This window comes from Dasypus novemcinctus, chromosome 11, assembly GCF_030445035.2.
Source record: "Dasypus novemcinctus isolate mDasNov1 chromosome 11, mDasNov1.1.hap2, whole genome shotgun sequence".
NCBI lineage: Eukaryota > Metazoa > Chordata > Mammalia > Cingulata > Dasypodidae > Dasypus > Dasypus novemcinctus.
The window spans coordinates 45,057,638-45,073,696 of NC_080683.1; the positions used below are offsets into that span (position 1 = coordinate 45,057,638).

The window sequence follows — 16,059 nt, forward strand, 5'->3', positions numbered from 1 at the left end:
ACCTTGGCTGTCACCTCGTAAGTGTAGAAGACTACAAAGATAATTCTTTGTTGAGATTAAGGCTGATCTACTTTGATCTTCTCCAAAGGTTGATCTGGGTCACCCATTTGTTGGGGGTTTCCTGGTATCAGTATCTGTAGGTCATTTTCTTGGGCTGATCAGATTCCCCAGAGTAATAATCCAAACCCCTCCCTGGGGAGTAAAGTTCTTGCCGCCACTGTTATGATGGTGATGGGGTGGCAATGGGTTCTCAATGTTCAGGCTATATTTGGTAACTGGGGTAAAGTTTTTACCCAAAAAGACCCTTGCCCTTGCCTTCTGGGAGATCATCTCTAAACACTTGGAATGTCACACCTGATAGAGCTATCTTTGTTTGCTTGGGATCTTGGGTCATGCAGGAAAGCCCAACAATATGATTGTGGGGACTAGCAGTTTTAGTATCTTTGGCTGCTCAAGCAAATACCAATGCAAAGATTAAGCTTAAACAATGGATTCATTTGCTCACATTTTGAGGCTAAGAGAACATCCAAATCAAGACATCATCAAGGAAATGCTTTCTCCCCAAAATCTGTGGCATTCTGGGACTGTTTGCCAGCAATCCTTGGTCCTTAGTTTGTCACATGACAAGGCACATGGTGGCATCTCCTGGTCCCTCTCTTCTCTTTTGGGTTCCATTGATTTTCAGATTCTGACTGTTCCCTCTGGCTATCTTTCTCTTGGGGTGTCTGATTTTATTCTGCTTACAAAGGATTCCAGTACTAAGACTAAGACCCATCCTGAATGGGCTGGGCCTCACCTTAACTGAAGTAACTTCATCAAAAGATCCTACTTACAATGGGTTCACACCCACATGAATGGACTCAATTTAAGAACATGTTTTTTTATGGTATATTCAGCTTTAAATTATGACACTCCATCCTTAGGACCCCAAAAGACATGTTCTTTCCACAAGCAAAATACATTGATTCCAGCACAACATCCCAATAGCCTTAAGTCGTTTCAGAAATAATGCTAAGTACAAAGTTTTATCAAAGTTGGTTATGGGTGTGGTCCACGCCCGCCCCATCTGTGGACCTGTGAAACCTAGAGACCAAGTTATCTACTTCCAATATACATTGGAGAGACAGACAGAGGCTAAAGGTGCCATCCCAGAAGGGAAAAATTGGAAGAGAAGCAGGAGTCACAAGTCCCAAACAATCCGAAACCCAGCAGGGCAAGCGCCTTTAGATTTCAAAGTCTGAGTCATCTATGGAGCAATGTTTTGTCCTTCAAGCCTGAGAAGCAGAAGCCCCACCCTTCCAAGTGACTGTGCAGCAGCTATGCTCTCCCAAAACACTGGGGTGAAGGCTCCATCCTCTCAGAGCACTTGTATGGTAGCCAGAGTCTTCTCTAAGCATTGGGGTGACAGCACTTCTCCTGAAAAATGGGGTGGAAGGCCCACCCTCTGCAAGCCCTAGGGTAGACTCACCCTTTCCACACACATGGATGGTCCACTTTCTTGACTTGAGGAGGTATATTCAGCCAGACTTTGGCTTCTTTGGTTCTGCCCTTGAAGCCATTCTTCCTTCAATTTGTCCCTTCTCGGTCCCTTTGAGTCCATGTAAGGCAGAGATTCCACTCATACAAGTCTCACAAAAAAACTTGTCAATTTTGCATGTAGCTCATAGGGTACCACACCATCATGCAGTAGGACTTCCCATAGATCATTCCTGGAGAACTGTACCTCCAGTCCTGACTTGCATAGAAATCACTGACTGGTTCCATGTTCAGTTAAACTCTCACATGGAGCACTGTTCTCTGGGACTCACTTTATGGAAACTCAGAATTTTTCAAACCATCAATTTCTGGGTTTTTGTGCCCAGGAGTTCAGTTGTCACCCTATCCTTTTGCTCTCACATTTTGCTCAAAGCTGCAACTCTCGGGAAGCGGATGTGGCTCGAGTGATAGAGCTTCTTCCTAACATATGGGAGGACCCAGGTTCAATCCCTGGGGCCTCCTGGTAGAAAAGAAGAGAAAGCATACCCATGTGGTGAGCCAGTGCCTGCACAAGTGCCCACGTGGTGAGCCAGTGCCTGCACAAGTGAGTAACGCAGCAAAATGATGATGCATCAAAAAGAGACAAGGGGAGAGTCAAGGTGAAGCATAGCAGAAACCAGGAGCTAAGGTGGCGCAATTAACAGGGAACCTCTGTCCACATCGGCGGTCTGCAGGATCGAATCCTGGTGAATCCTAGAGGAGAGAAAATGAGAAGAGAAGATAATACAGACAGCAAAAACAGCAGGGTGGGAGGAAGGGAAGGGGAAAAAATAAATCATTTTTTTTTTTAAAGCTGCAACTTTCCACATTTAACTTGGAAATCTCCTCAGCTAAATATCCGAGTTCATCACCTTCAAGTTCTACCTTCCATCCAATATCAGAACTCAATTTCACAAAGTTCCTTGCCACTTTAAAACAAGGATTGTGTTTCTCCAGTTTCCAATAACACATTCATCATTGGGAGTACCTTTAGCGTCTATATTTCTACCAACAGTTTCTTCAAAGCTATCTAGGCCTTTTCTATCAGGCACCTCACAGTTCTTCCAGTCCCTACCCATTCCCCAATTCCAAAGCCATTTCCACATTTTTTGTTATTTGAAATAGCAGGATCCCACTCTCCTGGTACCAAAATCTGTTTTAATTTCCTTGGTTGCTCAGACAAATACCAATGCAATGGTTCAGCTTAAACAATGAGAATTTATTTGCTTCCAGTTTTGAAGCTAAGAGAAGAGTACGAATCAAGGCATCTTCAAGGCAATGCTTTCTCCTCAAAGACTGTGCAGTCCTTGATTTGACTGCCAGCAATCCTTTGTCCTTAGATTGTCACATGTCAAGACACATGATGGCATCTCCTGTTCTCTCCCTTCCCTTCCAGGTTCTGTTGATGTTCAGCTTCTGACTACTCCCTCTGGCTTTCTCTTTCTGTGTCTGATTTCATTCTGCATATAAAGAACTCCAATAATACGATTAAGACCCATCCTGGTTAACTGTAGTAACCTCATCATAAGGTCCTACTTACAATGGGTCCACACCCACAGGAATGGATTCTATTTAAGAACATTTTTTTCTGGGGTACATCCAGCTTCAAACCACTACCCTGACCATGCCAGAAAGATCAACAGTGTGATTTAGGGTGGAGTTTTAGGGTCACGCAGTATCAGTGGACCTGGAAACTGAAAGTAACCATGTAGGCAGTCAATCATGCCTACATGATGGAGCCCCAATAAAAACTCTGAACACCGAGGGACAGAGAAGCTTCGCTAGCTGGCAATACACCATGCATATTGTCACACACTGATACCAGAAAAGGATCACATCCAGACTCCACAGGAAGAGGACAACAGAAACTTCGCACCCCAAAACCCTCCTTATATGCTGCTTCCTCTGGCTGATTTTAACATGTCTTCATTCCTAGTAATAAACTGTAACCATAAGTATAACAGCTTTCAGTGAATTCTATGAGTATGAATCTTTCTTCCAAATTATCAAAACTGAGGGTGATTTGGGGAACCCCCAAACTTGCCATTGGTGGCAGACTTGGGAGTAGTCTTGAGTGGACACCATGCTCCCTCTAACTTTCATAGTTGGCCAAACTCTAGCAGTCACTTAATCACCCCAGTTTCAGATGTAATACCCATCCTTCAGCTGTGTCTGATGAACCTAGTTGAAAGATTTCCAATCTTCCTCTGAAAAGAAAGAGGGGCACATCTCCACGTGGGTGGGCAGATTGCACACAGTCTTCATTATCTTAAGTATCCCCTTTTATTTACCTCTGGATCCAAAGGTACCTATTGGTGCCAGTTCTTGAATCTTTTGAGTTTTCTGAAGTACAAATCCTTGGTTGTTTGTTTGTTTTTTTAACTTTTTATTGAAGTTAATAGATCACAAGGAATGTTACATTAAAAAACATGAAAAAATAAGAAACATAAGAGGTTCCCATATAACCCACTCCCCACCTGCCACCACATCATTTTTGTAAGTTGTATTTTTTTGAAGATATATACATCACAAAAAAAATGTTACACTAAAAAATATAAGAGGATCCTGTATATCCCCCACCCCACCCCCCCACTCCTCCCACACCAACAACCTCCCTCATCGTGGCGGCACACTCATCACACTTGGTGAACACATTTTGGGGCACTGCTGCACTACACAGATAATAGTTTACCCTGTAGTTCGCACTCTCCCCCAGTACATTCAGTGGGTTATGGCAAGATATATAAGGTAAGGCAGGGGTTCTTAACAAGGATCTGAATGCTTAAATTGAAATTCAAGAAAACATTATTCTTGTGGGGAAATGTTGGTGTGGGTGTGATATATTTATTGAATAATACACAGTTTAGTGTGGACTTAGTATGGAGAGCATGGTTTTCACCTGACTGGCAAAGGGGTCCATGGAACAAAAAAGGTTAAGAACCCCTAGTATAAGGCTTTCCCTCAGGTATTGGCTGGTCAGTTACCTAACTTGTCCATCTGCTTTCCTTTTTCCAAAACTGTGTTGATGCTGCCTCCTCTCCTGTTCTCTCCTTCCTTATTGGGTTTACATCTTTTTTAAAAGTATCTTATTACCATAGTAATTTTATCCCTACAGAATTTCTCAGAGGGAACAAAAGTAGATTATATGTTCAGTGTACCGTCTTAACCCAAAATTGATTCTACATTTTAATTGTATGTGTGCAGTACATCTTTGTGTGTGTGTGCTGGGTCACAATACAAAATGTATTTCTATTTGGGGATGGAAGTCAAAAGAGTTTGAAAAACGTTGCTAGGCCATGCCATCAACAAAACAGTCAAGGCCAATCATAGGATAATTATATTTCCTCTCTATTATGATAGTCTCCCATAAAAAAGAGAGAGATTTAAATGTATGTAGGCCTTTTTTTCCCAGAAGTCACTGAAAGCTCTAGATCTAACTCTTTCTAGAATAAAAGGTAAGCTGAACTTCCTCTGATAGTATATTTGAGTATACCTTTTTATATCAGTTTTGTGTGCTAGGACTATTTATTCTGGGTCCCAAATTTTGTTTTTCATGTCAAAGATGTTATAGCACTAAAAATTAAAATAAGCAGCAATCCCAGATAAGTTATTAATTCTCTATCTGTACTCCTTAATTATACTAACAGTATTTCCTAAATAAATTGTGCCTACATTGACAAAAAGACAGGAGAAAATGAAATTACCTGTTCAAAATATTAGAATCAGCTCTTTAACTAGAATATTGCCTTAAAAACACAAGAGGATGTGTTTATTTTGAAACCAATACATGTTGTAGATATGAATATTCAAAGAGGAAGTCCTAAAGAGAGGGTTGACTGGCTTCTTCAAGGAGCAATTAGAAGGCATGGGTGGTTGAGAAAATCATACCTGGGTGACTGGGAAAGAGCAATGGGGAAAGTACAGGAGATGAGGTCAGACAGGTAAGTGGAAGAGGGATAGACGTACAGGGTCTGGAAGGCCTCTGGAAGGACTTGGGTTTCAAATCTGGAAAAAATGGGGAGCCATTTGAGGGCTGTAATCAGAGGGACATGATCTCAGTTTTAAAAGGATGTTCTGCCCTTAACAGCTCCTACCCTTGGGCAAGCCACTTAACATTGCTGAGCTGCAGTTTCTTCATCTGTAAAATGATCATAATATTTTTTAAAACAATTTTATTCACACATCATATAATCCATCCAGATCATAATATTTTCAATCTGGCAGATTTATATTTTAAATTATAGTGTATATTTGTAAACCACCTCACATTTAAGAGCTAAATAGGTTATGGCATCGTTAATAAAATAAAGGGCCTTCATCCTGCAAAGTGCTCAAGGCAAAGGTCCTGAACTCTGTCATGTCTGCATGGGAAGTTGGGAAACTGGAGCCATCGTGTCCTCTCAACCAACAACTTTTTCAGTGAAGAAGTTGAATGATTTGCCAAGTGAACAGGAACCTAATGAAGGATCCTCTACCCAAAATCAAAGTTAACATACTTTTAAAATCCTAACTCAAGACATTATTGAAGTCAAGGGAACTCTGTCATGGTACTGGGAGAATGTGTCAATATTCATTAAGCAAACATGCCTTGGGGCAGCTTTGCACCACTCAGTATTCTAGATGCAGAAGATACATGGATGAGGAGACATGGTCTTACTCATGGAGCTTATGGTCCAACAAGGAAAGGGGCTTGTAAAGAAACAAATATAATACTGTGTAATAATTGTTACAATAGTAACATGTACACAGTAAAGGAAGAAGATCTGAGTCAGTCTTGGAGGATTGGGAAGTGCTTTATAGTGGTGGGAGATTGTTGAAGGGATTGTAGACAGGTATGATGCTGAACCTAAGGCTCTAAACACTCCTGTTATGCTGCCCTACATCCCACATCCCCTTTCCTTTGAATACATCAAAACAAAAGTAATTTCTAAACTGCAAAACAAAATTTTAGTTTTTGAAGTGACACAAAAGTTACATGTATGCTGAAATTTAAATGGTTTGTTTCAGATATTTTTACATTCTCCCCATTTTGGAGTACCCCTTGCCATGGTGATGTCCTATGCATATCATAATCTGTACATTAGACATGCAGCACCCAGAGATTGCCAGCCAAACAAAAAGGAAATGAAGGGAGAGAGGATGGGGGTTGCAGACAAAAGCCCTTGGGAGACTATCCAAAACTAGGGTGATGATGCACAAACAGCATCTCTAGAAACTGTTGGTAGCTTTGGTGTGGCTGGAGCTTGGGATGTAAAGGGCATATTATGATGAGGCTGAAGCAGGGCGTCTGGATTATCAGAATAAAGTTCCTCAAATGGGAATCAGAGATGTGCAACTTCCAATCTTTGATGAGACATTGGCTTTGACATTGAACATCATTTGATGCAGAGGATAAGAGACTGGAAGGAAATATGCCCAAAATTAATCATATTTGCCTCAGGGTGTTAGAACCACAGCCAATTTTTTTCTTATGTATGATTTAATTTTCAAAGCTTCTATGACTATTATACTATTATAATGAGAGAAAAATAAAGTTAAAATAAAAAGTATTTGAATGTACCACACTAAGATGTCAATAATAGGGGTAGCTATGTGTGTGCATGTGGGGAGGGCTTATATGGGAATTCCTTATACTTTTGGTGTAATTTCTCTGCATATGTAAATCTAAAATTTCTCTAAAAATAAAGTTTAAAAAAGGTATTTGAAAGGAGAAAAGTCTTGAACAAAAAATATATATTATCTGGAGTATTTTTGGGGGTTCCTTATTAGTGCTTTGGAGACCCTGTAATTCTGTTGGTGACTTAGCAGCATCTAGCATGCAACAGACAAAAAGCCAAGGACATGGTGAAATGAAATCGTGCTACTGCGTCAGGACCCAAGCAGTTATTCTAAACTCTAGTTGGATTAAAAGAATTGCCTTGGACTAGCACATGTCTAAAATGTTACCTCTAAATTTAGGATGATATTTAAAGTGTTGGGAAATGATAACAGGGAAAGGTAATTGAAATGCAACCAGTAGCAAAAGGAAGAAATTTAAGGAAAGTAATTTATAATCCATGACATGATGCAATAAATTAATTATTACCACCATTGATAATAGCCATTTTAATGTGTTCCCCATAGCATATTCTTTCCTAGCTGCTTTTTCTTTTCACATATCATTGGACATAATTGAAATCAACATGAGTACTTCCATATTTTAATTTTATTTATCATTTTAAAATAGTTCCATAATATAACATGCTATTCATAATTATTTTTTTCATAGCTGTGAAGTACACCATCATAGTCAAATATAATCTATTGTAATTTACAGTCTCCTAATTTGAGACATTGAAATTTATATAACTTTCCCTGTAGTGCACAACAGTGCAATAAACATTATTATATTAAGCATTCTTTCTTTTTAGTTTTCAAATGATTTTCTGAAGAAAATTTCCCTGGAGTAAGTTTACAGGTTATAGATTATAAATATACTTTTAATTTTTTTACTGACATAAAAAAAGTGTGCCAATTTACACTGTCATCAGCAATGTCAAAGTGCACTAGATTCACCCCAATTTTTTCAGTATTAGTTATTTTTCTTTTGCTAAATAGTAATGAGTCCACACTTTCATATAATTTAATTTACTTTTTTTTATTTTTAGTAAGTTTGAATGTTTTCAGGATTGTTTGCTGTTATTTGTCTTTCCTGGCAAGTTTATTTGTACATTTATATCTTGGATTGTAATCCGTTAAAATAATCTCCTTGTACATTATAGATATCAAACTTGTTTATATGCTGCAATTTTTTCCCAATCAAGTATTTTTCTTTGCATTATAATTTAGTTATTTCGGGTAGCAACATTTTCTGTCTTCATGGTCAAAGTTGCCAAGCTCATTCCATTATAATTTCTTTAATTGCTCCAAACCTGGGAATGTTATCATTCCTCTTCAGACTACAAATGTTCTCTGCTAAGTTTTCAATAATTTGATTTATGAATATGCAAGCTTCTTGTGTGTAAAAACAGTAGTGACTCCTTTAAAAGAGCAAGAGTTCCTGTGGAAAATATGCCACTGGCAGCAGGGAGAAAGTAGATTAATCAAACTCACCCCTCAGCTCTGGCTGAGGTGACCCTAGGGGTATCATTTTTCCACCCACAATTTGTGAGCCTTACGCTTGGCTGCATATTGAATTCCTCTTTGAACTTTAAAAAACAAACAAGCAAAAAACAAAAATAAAAACAAAACCTGATACCTGGGTTCCACCCCTCAAGTTCTAATGTTGGTATTGGTTGTATCCTGGGCATCAGGATTTTTAAAGGTACCCCAGGTGATTCCAGTGTGTGGCCAAGCTTGAAAGCCATTGTAATCATTTCATCAAGAAATATAAAAAGGAATCTAATCTGAAAGAAGAGATGGACAAGGGAAAGAACTAGAAACTGCCTGTCCTTTCATCAATATCTGAATCTCGGTGGCAAAATTTCATGGAAACAAATAAGTAGTCTTTGGACATAGCAGAATTTCCAGAATATTCTTCTTTATTTCCTCTTTCTTCACATCTAAGGCCAAGGTCCATGTGGTCCATTTCAATCACTATGGAAAGTAACAATATTAGTTCCTGGTGTTTCAAAACTCAACTTAGATTGTACAAAATGTCAGGAGTTGGGGAAGTACTTGGAAACAAATACTGAACACTGCTAATTAATAGAAAATAGAAGAGGGTTGGAGGAGATAAATAGTTATCTTAGAGTTCACAGAAGGTCTTAAGCCCCTAGAAATCATAAAAAAGAAATTTAATGTGTTATTAAAGTCAGTAGAAAGAAAACTGACATACCAAGGTACTGATGATGTGAAAAGATGGCATTTTCCCCATTTCAGGGACTTTGAAATAAGGAGAGAAACTCCTTAGCTCAGCCCTTGCCTCAGCACATGCCAGCAAAGACGTATTTCCTACAGGACTGAGAGTTTAATTTATGCCTTAAACAATCAACTTATGAAGTGGTACAATAAAACTCCACAATGAGCACATTGGATATTGCACTTAAGGACTGTCCCTAAACAGGGTGAATGGACTGTTAGGGACAATGGGTGAGGGGTGCAGCATTAGACTGGGAGATAACTATCTTGTAATCATTTGGGACTTTCCCAGTTCAGTTTACTGTCAGTTGTGAACATCAGAGTTTGACTATCTCTACTTTTTGTGCTTATTATGACAGTACAAGACCTGCTAAAAAACAGTTTGCCATTAGCATCACAATGATGGGACTCTGTGTTTTATGTTATTTAATTGTTTGGAACTGCATCATCGTGTTAAGGGTTGTACCTTATTTGCAAGCAGATAAGTCATTAAATACAAGGTGTGCAGAGTCTACCTTCCCTATAACCTCTCCAGTGTTCCTCAGTTTTCTGAGGTGAAAGTTGGGACCATGTTAGAATTATCTCTCACTAGAGTTCATACGAGGGAAAGCAGTCATATGCCTGTTTTTAAGGATGACATAAACTCTTGGGAATTCTATTCTGGGAATCCAGATTATTCCATGTTTCCTTTGGGGAGCTAACATCTGGGCATCTCACAAAACTCCTTAATGGTGGTCAGTAACCTCAGGCTCTGCCAACTGCATACCCGTGTGGGAGCCCTGCCCACCTGCCCTTCTCCCCGCTCCCCCCAATCCCCACACACACAAACACACCCTCCTTGCCATTCTGGTGTATGTGTATTTACAGGGCTCCTTTGGAGTGTAGACTGGCTTAGTCACAACCATGCTAACCACACTGCTCTGAATCTGATCCTCTCTCAATGTTGTGGGGTCATTTCACCTGAGACCCAGGGTGTGCCCAGAGGGAGGCAGCCAAGTGAAGGAAAATGCAATGTAAGAGAAGGGAATTCAGATGCTCAGCAAGAGGCAAGAAGGACAAATCTGGAAGAGGTGGAGATGAGGCTCTGGATCAGGTGGTCTTTAATAGGGCAGGTTCCGAACCCGACTGCTTGGGTTTGAATTCTGGATGTGTCACTTACTCTCTGTGTGTCTTTGGGTGTGTCACTTAGCCTCTCTGTGCCTTGCTTTCATACTCTGTAAATTAGGAGGTAATAATAAATACCTCATGGGGACTTTGTGACAATTAATTAGAATTCTTGGCACAAAATTAAATTGCCATGAAAACCTCTTATTACTATTATCATCATCATCCTCATCATCATTTCTGTCTGAGAATGAAGAATTGGAAACAATGAAGAGAACTTTTCCCAACAGATGACAAGTTGGGATCAAATGGGAGGAAGAAATATGAACAATTCCTGGAAGAACATGAGCGTGATGTCTGGGCTAAGTGGTCAAGCTAAACGAGCCACCTGCCCTGGAGTTCATCATTGAGTCAGAACCATTTGTCAAACAGAACTATGGCAGACAGCCATAGTTAAGGTGCAGCTGGGGGGGGGCGGTATACAATATGAAGGACTTTGGAGCCTCAGAGAACTGGATCTGAAAAGCAGGCTCTGTGACTTCCTAGCTCCACTTACCATCTGCATGGCCTTGGGAAAAGTATTCACTCTCTCGGAGCCTCAATTGTCATGTCGGAATACCTGGCATAATATCACCACATACTCTAAGTATGAAAACTAATATATGCAGAGCCTCACCTAGGGAAATTTCATTGAGTGGTTGCTATTGTTGTCATTATTGTGAGGTGGTGGTTTTGTCTCTCCTCCTCTAACCTGGAAGGCAAGAAGACAAGGGGGACCATGAAGAAGAGCCGTGAAACCCACCTACAGGTCACCTATCATCTCTTTCCCCCACCACCACCTTCATGCCCAGCACACAGTAAACTGTTTAAACGCCCAGTAAATATTAGTTTAATTAAATGACATACCAATTGCATTCAAAATATAAGCACCACCTCAGTGAATGGACTTCCAATAGCCTCTCAGGATTTTGACCCAACCAGGACAACCCATGGCAAGCAACCCTTCTCCCTTTTGAGACTTAGCAAATGAACACTGCGGAGAACAAAGGCTTTGTATTTTTAAATACAAAGTGTGTTAGTCCTTTAGTGTGTCAGGATTTAAAGAAGCTTAGACCACAAAATATATTTGGAGGACAAATAACTTATCTTCAGGAGTGTGTTTTTATTACTTTAATGACTTTGCTATTACAAAAGTAATCCTAAATTTTAAAACATTTTTTTAAATTTTTAAGTATTCCATATTCATTGTAGAAATACAGCTAAGTAAAAAAGAATAAAATTCTTAATTCCATAATGTGTTGTGTCATTTTTCAGTCACTAGTCTTCAACATCATTTTTAACAACTCCCCACTATTCCATTGTATAGATCTATTGATACTTATTTAACCCATCCCCTATTATAGGGGTCTTAACTTGTGTTCAGTATTTTTGTTATTGAAAACAAAGCTGCAATGAGTTTATTCCTTATTAGTTGTATAAATCCTTACTAATTTGGTATTTATTGTAACCCTGCCCTCTTTTCCAACTTTACAATTAACCCAAAAGTAAATTTGCTTATGTTTATAAGGAAAATATTTTTACCCAATCTGAAAATCTGCTCTCATCTTTGGCTTTATCTTCAGCAAGGCCTCTCCTGGGCCTCCAGTATCCAGTAAGGGGAAAGCAGTCAGCATTCTTGGATCTGGTTGCTCAGCTCACTTGTTCAGGACCAGGACATGGGGTTAATGGGGCCAAGGTCATGGGATTCCATCTCCATCTATCCAGGCCAGTAAGTTAAGGGTTCAAAGAACGATTCCCTAACTCCAAACAGCTGTGATTTAAACACTGGCTGTTGGTTTCAAAAGAACTGGGCAAAAGAGCACGGGTGGAGCAACACAATCCTTCACCACTACTGGAAGAACGGTGTGTCAACAGCTTCATCCCCCGTGGAAAAGAGCTCTGGAAAGTATTCGTGTCAAATCACATAATATTTGGGAGGTTGCAGAAAAGGGAGAAAGAATAATATTGAGAAAAACAATTGGCTGAACTCAGACCTTTAACATAGCATGGTTTATAAGCTTAGTCTGTGAGGTCCCCACGATTCCTCCACAAGATAAATTAAAAAACATGTTTAAAATTGCTAGCGTTGTCGCTTAACTGGCAATTTTCTCTTGCAGCTGACACGGCTCTTGGTACTGATGATGTATATGATGAGAAAGGCTGCCAGTGTGATGTATCTGTAGAAGATCTCACTCCACCACTTAAAACTGTCATTCGAGCCATCAGGTTGGTAAAAACTTTTGATGAAATGATTCAGAGACCTACTACTGATTATTTGAATTACTGTGCCGCTAAGTTCTTTTTCCTGCAGGTAAATCTCCTAAAATAATTACATTCCCTTTTCTTATTCATCCACATGCCTATTAAATTCTGATTTTTTAAAAAAAATACAAAGCTCTACTGTGTTCAACACAGTATAAAAGGTGTGTGGGATTTGAAGTCAAGCCCTGTCAGAGAGCTTACATGAGAATTGGTTTGTCATGTACATTTGTTGCTTTAAAGACATTTAGTTTAAAAATGCAATTGGATTTTTTAAAATTATTTTTATGACTTGATGTTCCAATCCATGTTCTGTATTTTGTATCAAAAAGAAAAAAGAAAAAAAAATACTTCTATGTTATTTTAAAATAGGTTGAGTTCTGAAAATGAGAAGCCTAAAATACTTGGCCATGACTTGCTTCTTTTACTGAAATGTAATTGTTAAAGGCTGATCTTGATATGCTTCCTGTACTGATGGCCAAGGGCTAAGAGAGTCCCTTAAAGCGGTGTACATTTATATTCCCAGGACCACACCCTCCCCCCAGAAAAATTTCAGGATCTGGACTAAATGAACTGCTGCACAGTGAGCCAGCCCAGTTTAATCCCTTTAGGAGAAATTGTATGTGTCAGTAAATGCTGAGTGACTATTGCAAAGAAATACTTGAGATCCTCTTGACTTTTTGCCTCTTATCAAAAAGCCAGAGGAAACAAAATATCCACACCAATTTAACTATTCATATACTTTGTCTAATCCCAAATATCAGTATGATTGATTATTTTACTTCTATTTTTGGTTGGTCATTTAGCATCACATTAGACATTATGCTCTGATTGGGAGTCATTGGGAAAGCAGAAATGAGTTACTAAGATTGGTAAATATTTGTGAGAGCAAAGAAAATCATGGTATGATTAAAATATTTGTACTTATCCGGTGGCGGACTTGGTCCAGTGGTTAGGGCGTCCGTCTACCACATGGGAGGTCCGTGGTTCAAACCCCGGGCCTCCTTGACCCGTGTGGAGCTGGCCCATGCGCAGTGCTGATGCGCGCAAGGAGTGCCCTACCATGCAGGGGTGTCCCCCACTTAGGGGAATCCCACGCGCAAGGAGTGCGCCCCCTAAGGAGAGCTGCCGAGCACAAAAGAAAGTGCAGCCTGCCTAAGAATGGCGCCGTCCACACGGAGAGCTGACACAACAAGATGATGCAACAGAAAGAAACACTGATTCCCATGACGCTGACAACAACAGAAGTGGACAAAGAAGACGCAGCAAATAGACACAGAGACCAGACAATGGGGGGGGGGGGTAAGGGGAGAGAAATAAATAAATAAATCTTCAAAAAAAAAATTTGTACTCCAGGAGATGCTTAAAAATTATTTGTAAAAGGAAATTTTAGATTGTATATATGTTATCGAGTAAAATTTTTAAAAACCATAGGGCTGTACAGTACAGTGAACTCTAATGTAAACTATGAACTATAGTTAATAGTATAAATAAATAATGTTTCATCAATTGTAACAAAGGTACTATACTGATGCCAAGATTAATAGTAGGGAAAACTGTGTGTATGGGAGAGAGTATATGAGAACTCAGGTTCTCTGCCTGATTTTTCTATAAACCTACAACTTCTCCAATAATATATGTACCTATAATGGCAGCCTAAAATGAAGTGAAGTAAAGCCCAGTTACTTGCCAGCAGAATCCTAAAGCAACAACCCTATGGGTGGGGAGAGCATACCTTACTATCAGGTCCCAATTATGCCTCCTGTCTCATCATAATTTTTAATAACAATATTATTAAATTGTCTTTCTCAAAATATTCCTATTTGGACAACAAATTATATAGTCACTCCACTCCTGGGATACCTAGAAACCTTGAGTAATATTTAAGTCCAGATATCCATACTACAGATCCAAAGATATGTAGTATAATGAGGCCTGAAGCCTTCCATTAAAGGGAAAGAAAGGAAATAAAACTGCACTGTCCAATACAGTAGCCAATGGCCACAAGAGGCTATTTAGATTTGAACAAATTAAAATTAAGTTTAAAATTCAGAAAAAAATTTTTAATTCAGTTCATTAGTCACACTATCCACATTTCAGGTGCTCAGTAGCCGCTAGGGGCTATTATATTAGAACATTTCCATCATCACAGGAAGTCTCTTGGACATTGCTGGTCTAGAAGTCACCTTGAAGTTCTTTACTTATGTTAATTATATCCATCAAAGACCCTAAAGTGAAGGTGGGCAATTCAGACAACAGATTAGTCTGACCTGTTACAGAACAAGTTCTGTAAAATCTTATCTAGTGGGAGCAGATTAGGTTTCCTAAAAGTCATACCTAACCCAGTTGTATGTCATTTCCCAAGTCGGAAGCTTTCTGCTTTGGCCTCACAACCTATAAAAAGAATTTTGAGCTGCAAGAAATAAAATGAAATAGGTTTATTCTGCTAGCTAAGCACTTCAGCAGCAGCTTAAGATTTACTGTGTTAGACATTCCTCTTGAAACTTGACTGATTTTTGTGAAGTCCTTTGCAGAATTCCTTTGCTTTTCAGAATCATTTCTTGGTTCTTATTTTTAAACGAAGTTTATTATTCACATGTCTGTCCTTTCTGTGGATTTCTGAAGCTTTCTGCTTACTACTTTGTTACTCTTGAGGGGAGTGTTTTTCTCCCCCCATATCATGATTCTGCCTAGGGTTTTTTGTTTTTATTTAATGCCACTTAAAACTACCAGATCTACAGAGCAGGGCTTCTTAACTTTTTTTGTTGCACAGACCCCTTTGCCAGTCAGGGGGAAACCATGGACCCCTTCTCAGAATGTAGCAGCAGGTAGTTTTATGACACTCAACATCAGCATGTCTTTAAATTAAATTTTAGAATTATTCAAAATTATGTTTTACAACTTTCCCATAATTTCAATACCTGATAACCTAACACAGTTCAACATCAGTACAAACAGTCATTTTCGGCATTTAGAAATTTGAGTTTTCCCACAGTGTCATAAAAACATTTCCACCATCCTTACCAATTTTTTTTGCATGCAGTTATCTACAGCACTCAGAACGTGCTACACCAAAATAAAAATCATGCTAAGTCCACACTATACTGTGTATTATTTAATAAATATATCATACCTGCAACAACACATCCCCACAAGAATGTTTTTGAGTGCATAAAATAAAATTACAAAGGAAATCAGTTATAATACATATATTGAAATAGTTACTAAAATAAAAAACATGATAATATTATACATATGTGCTTCTTTCTTAACACATTAAATAATAATCCAATACATCAAAAA

At 38.9% G+C, this 16,059-nt stretch overlaps 1 protein-coding gene across 4 annotated transcripts in view; it reads left to right on the forward strand.

Annotated features, from left to right (window-relative positions):
* The window catches only part of KCNQ5 (potassium voltage-gated channel subfamily Q member 5), a 655,428-nt gene that overhangs the window by 606,963 nt on the left and 32,406 nt on the right, over positions 1-16,059 (forward strand). For all 4 annotated transcript variants that reach the window (XM_004475978.5, XM_071218551.1, XM_004475979.5 and 1 more), the window contains one exon: positions 12,615-12,723. In XM_004475978.5, coding sequence (XP_004476035.1) covers positions 12,615-12,723 — 109 coding nt within the window. The remainder of the gene's footprint in view (positions 1-12,614; positions 12,724-16,059) is intronic.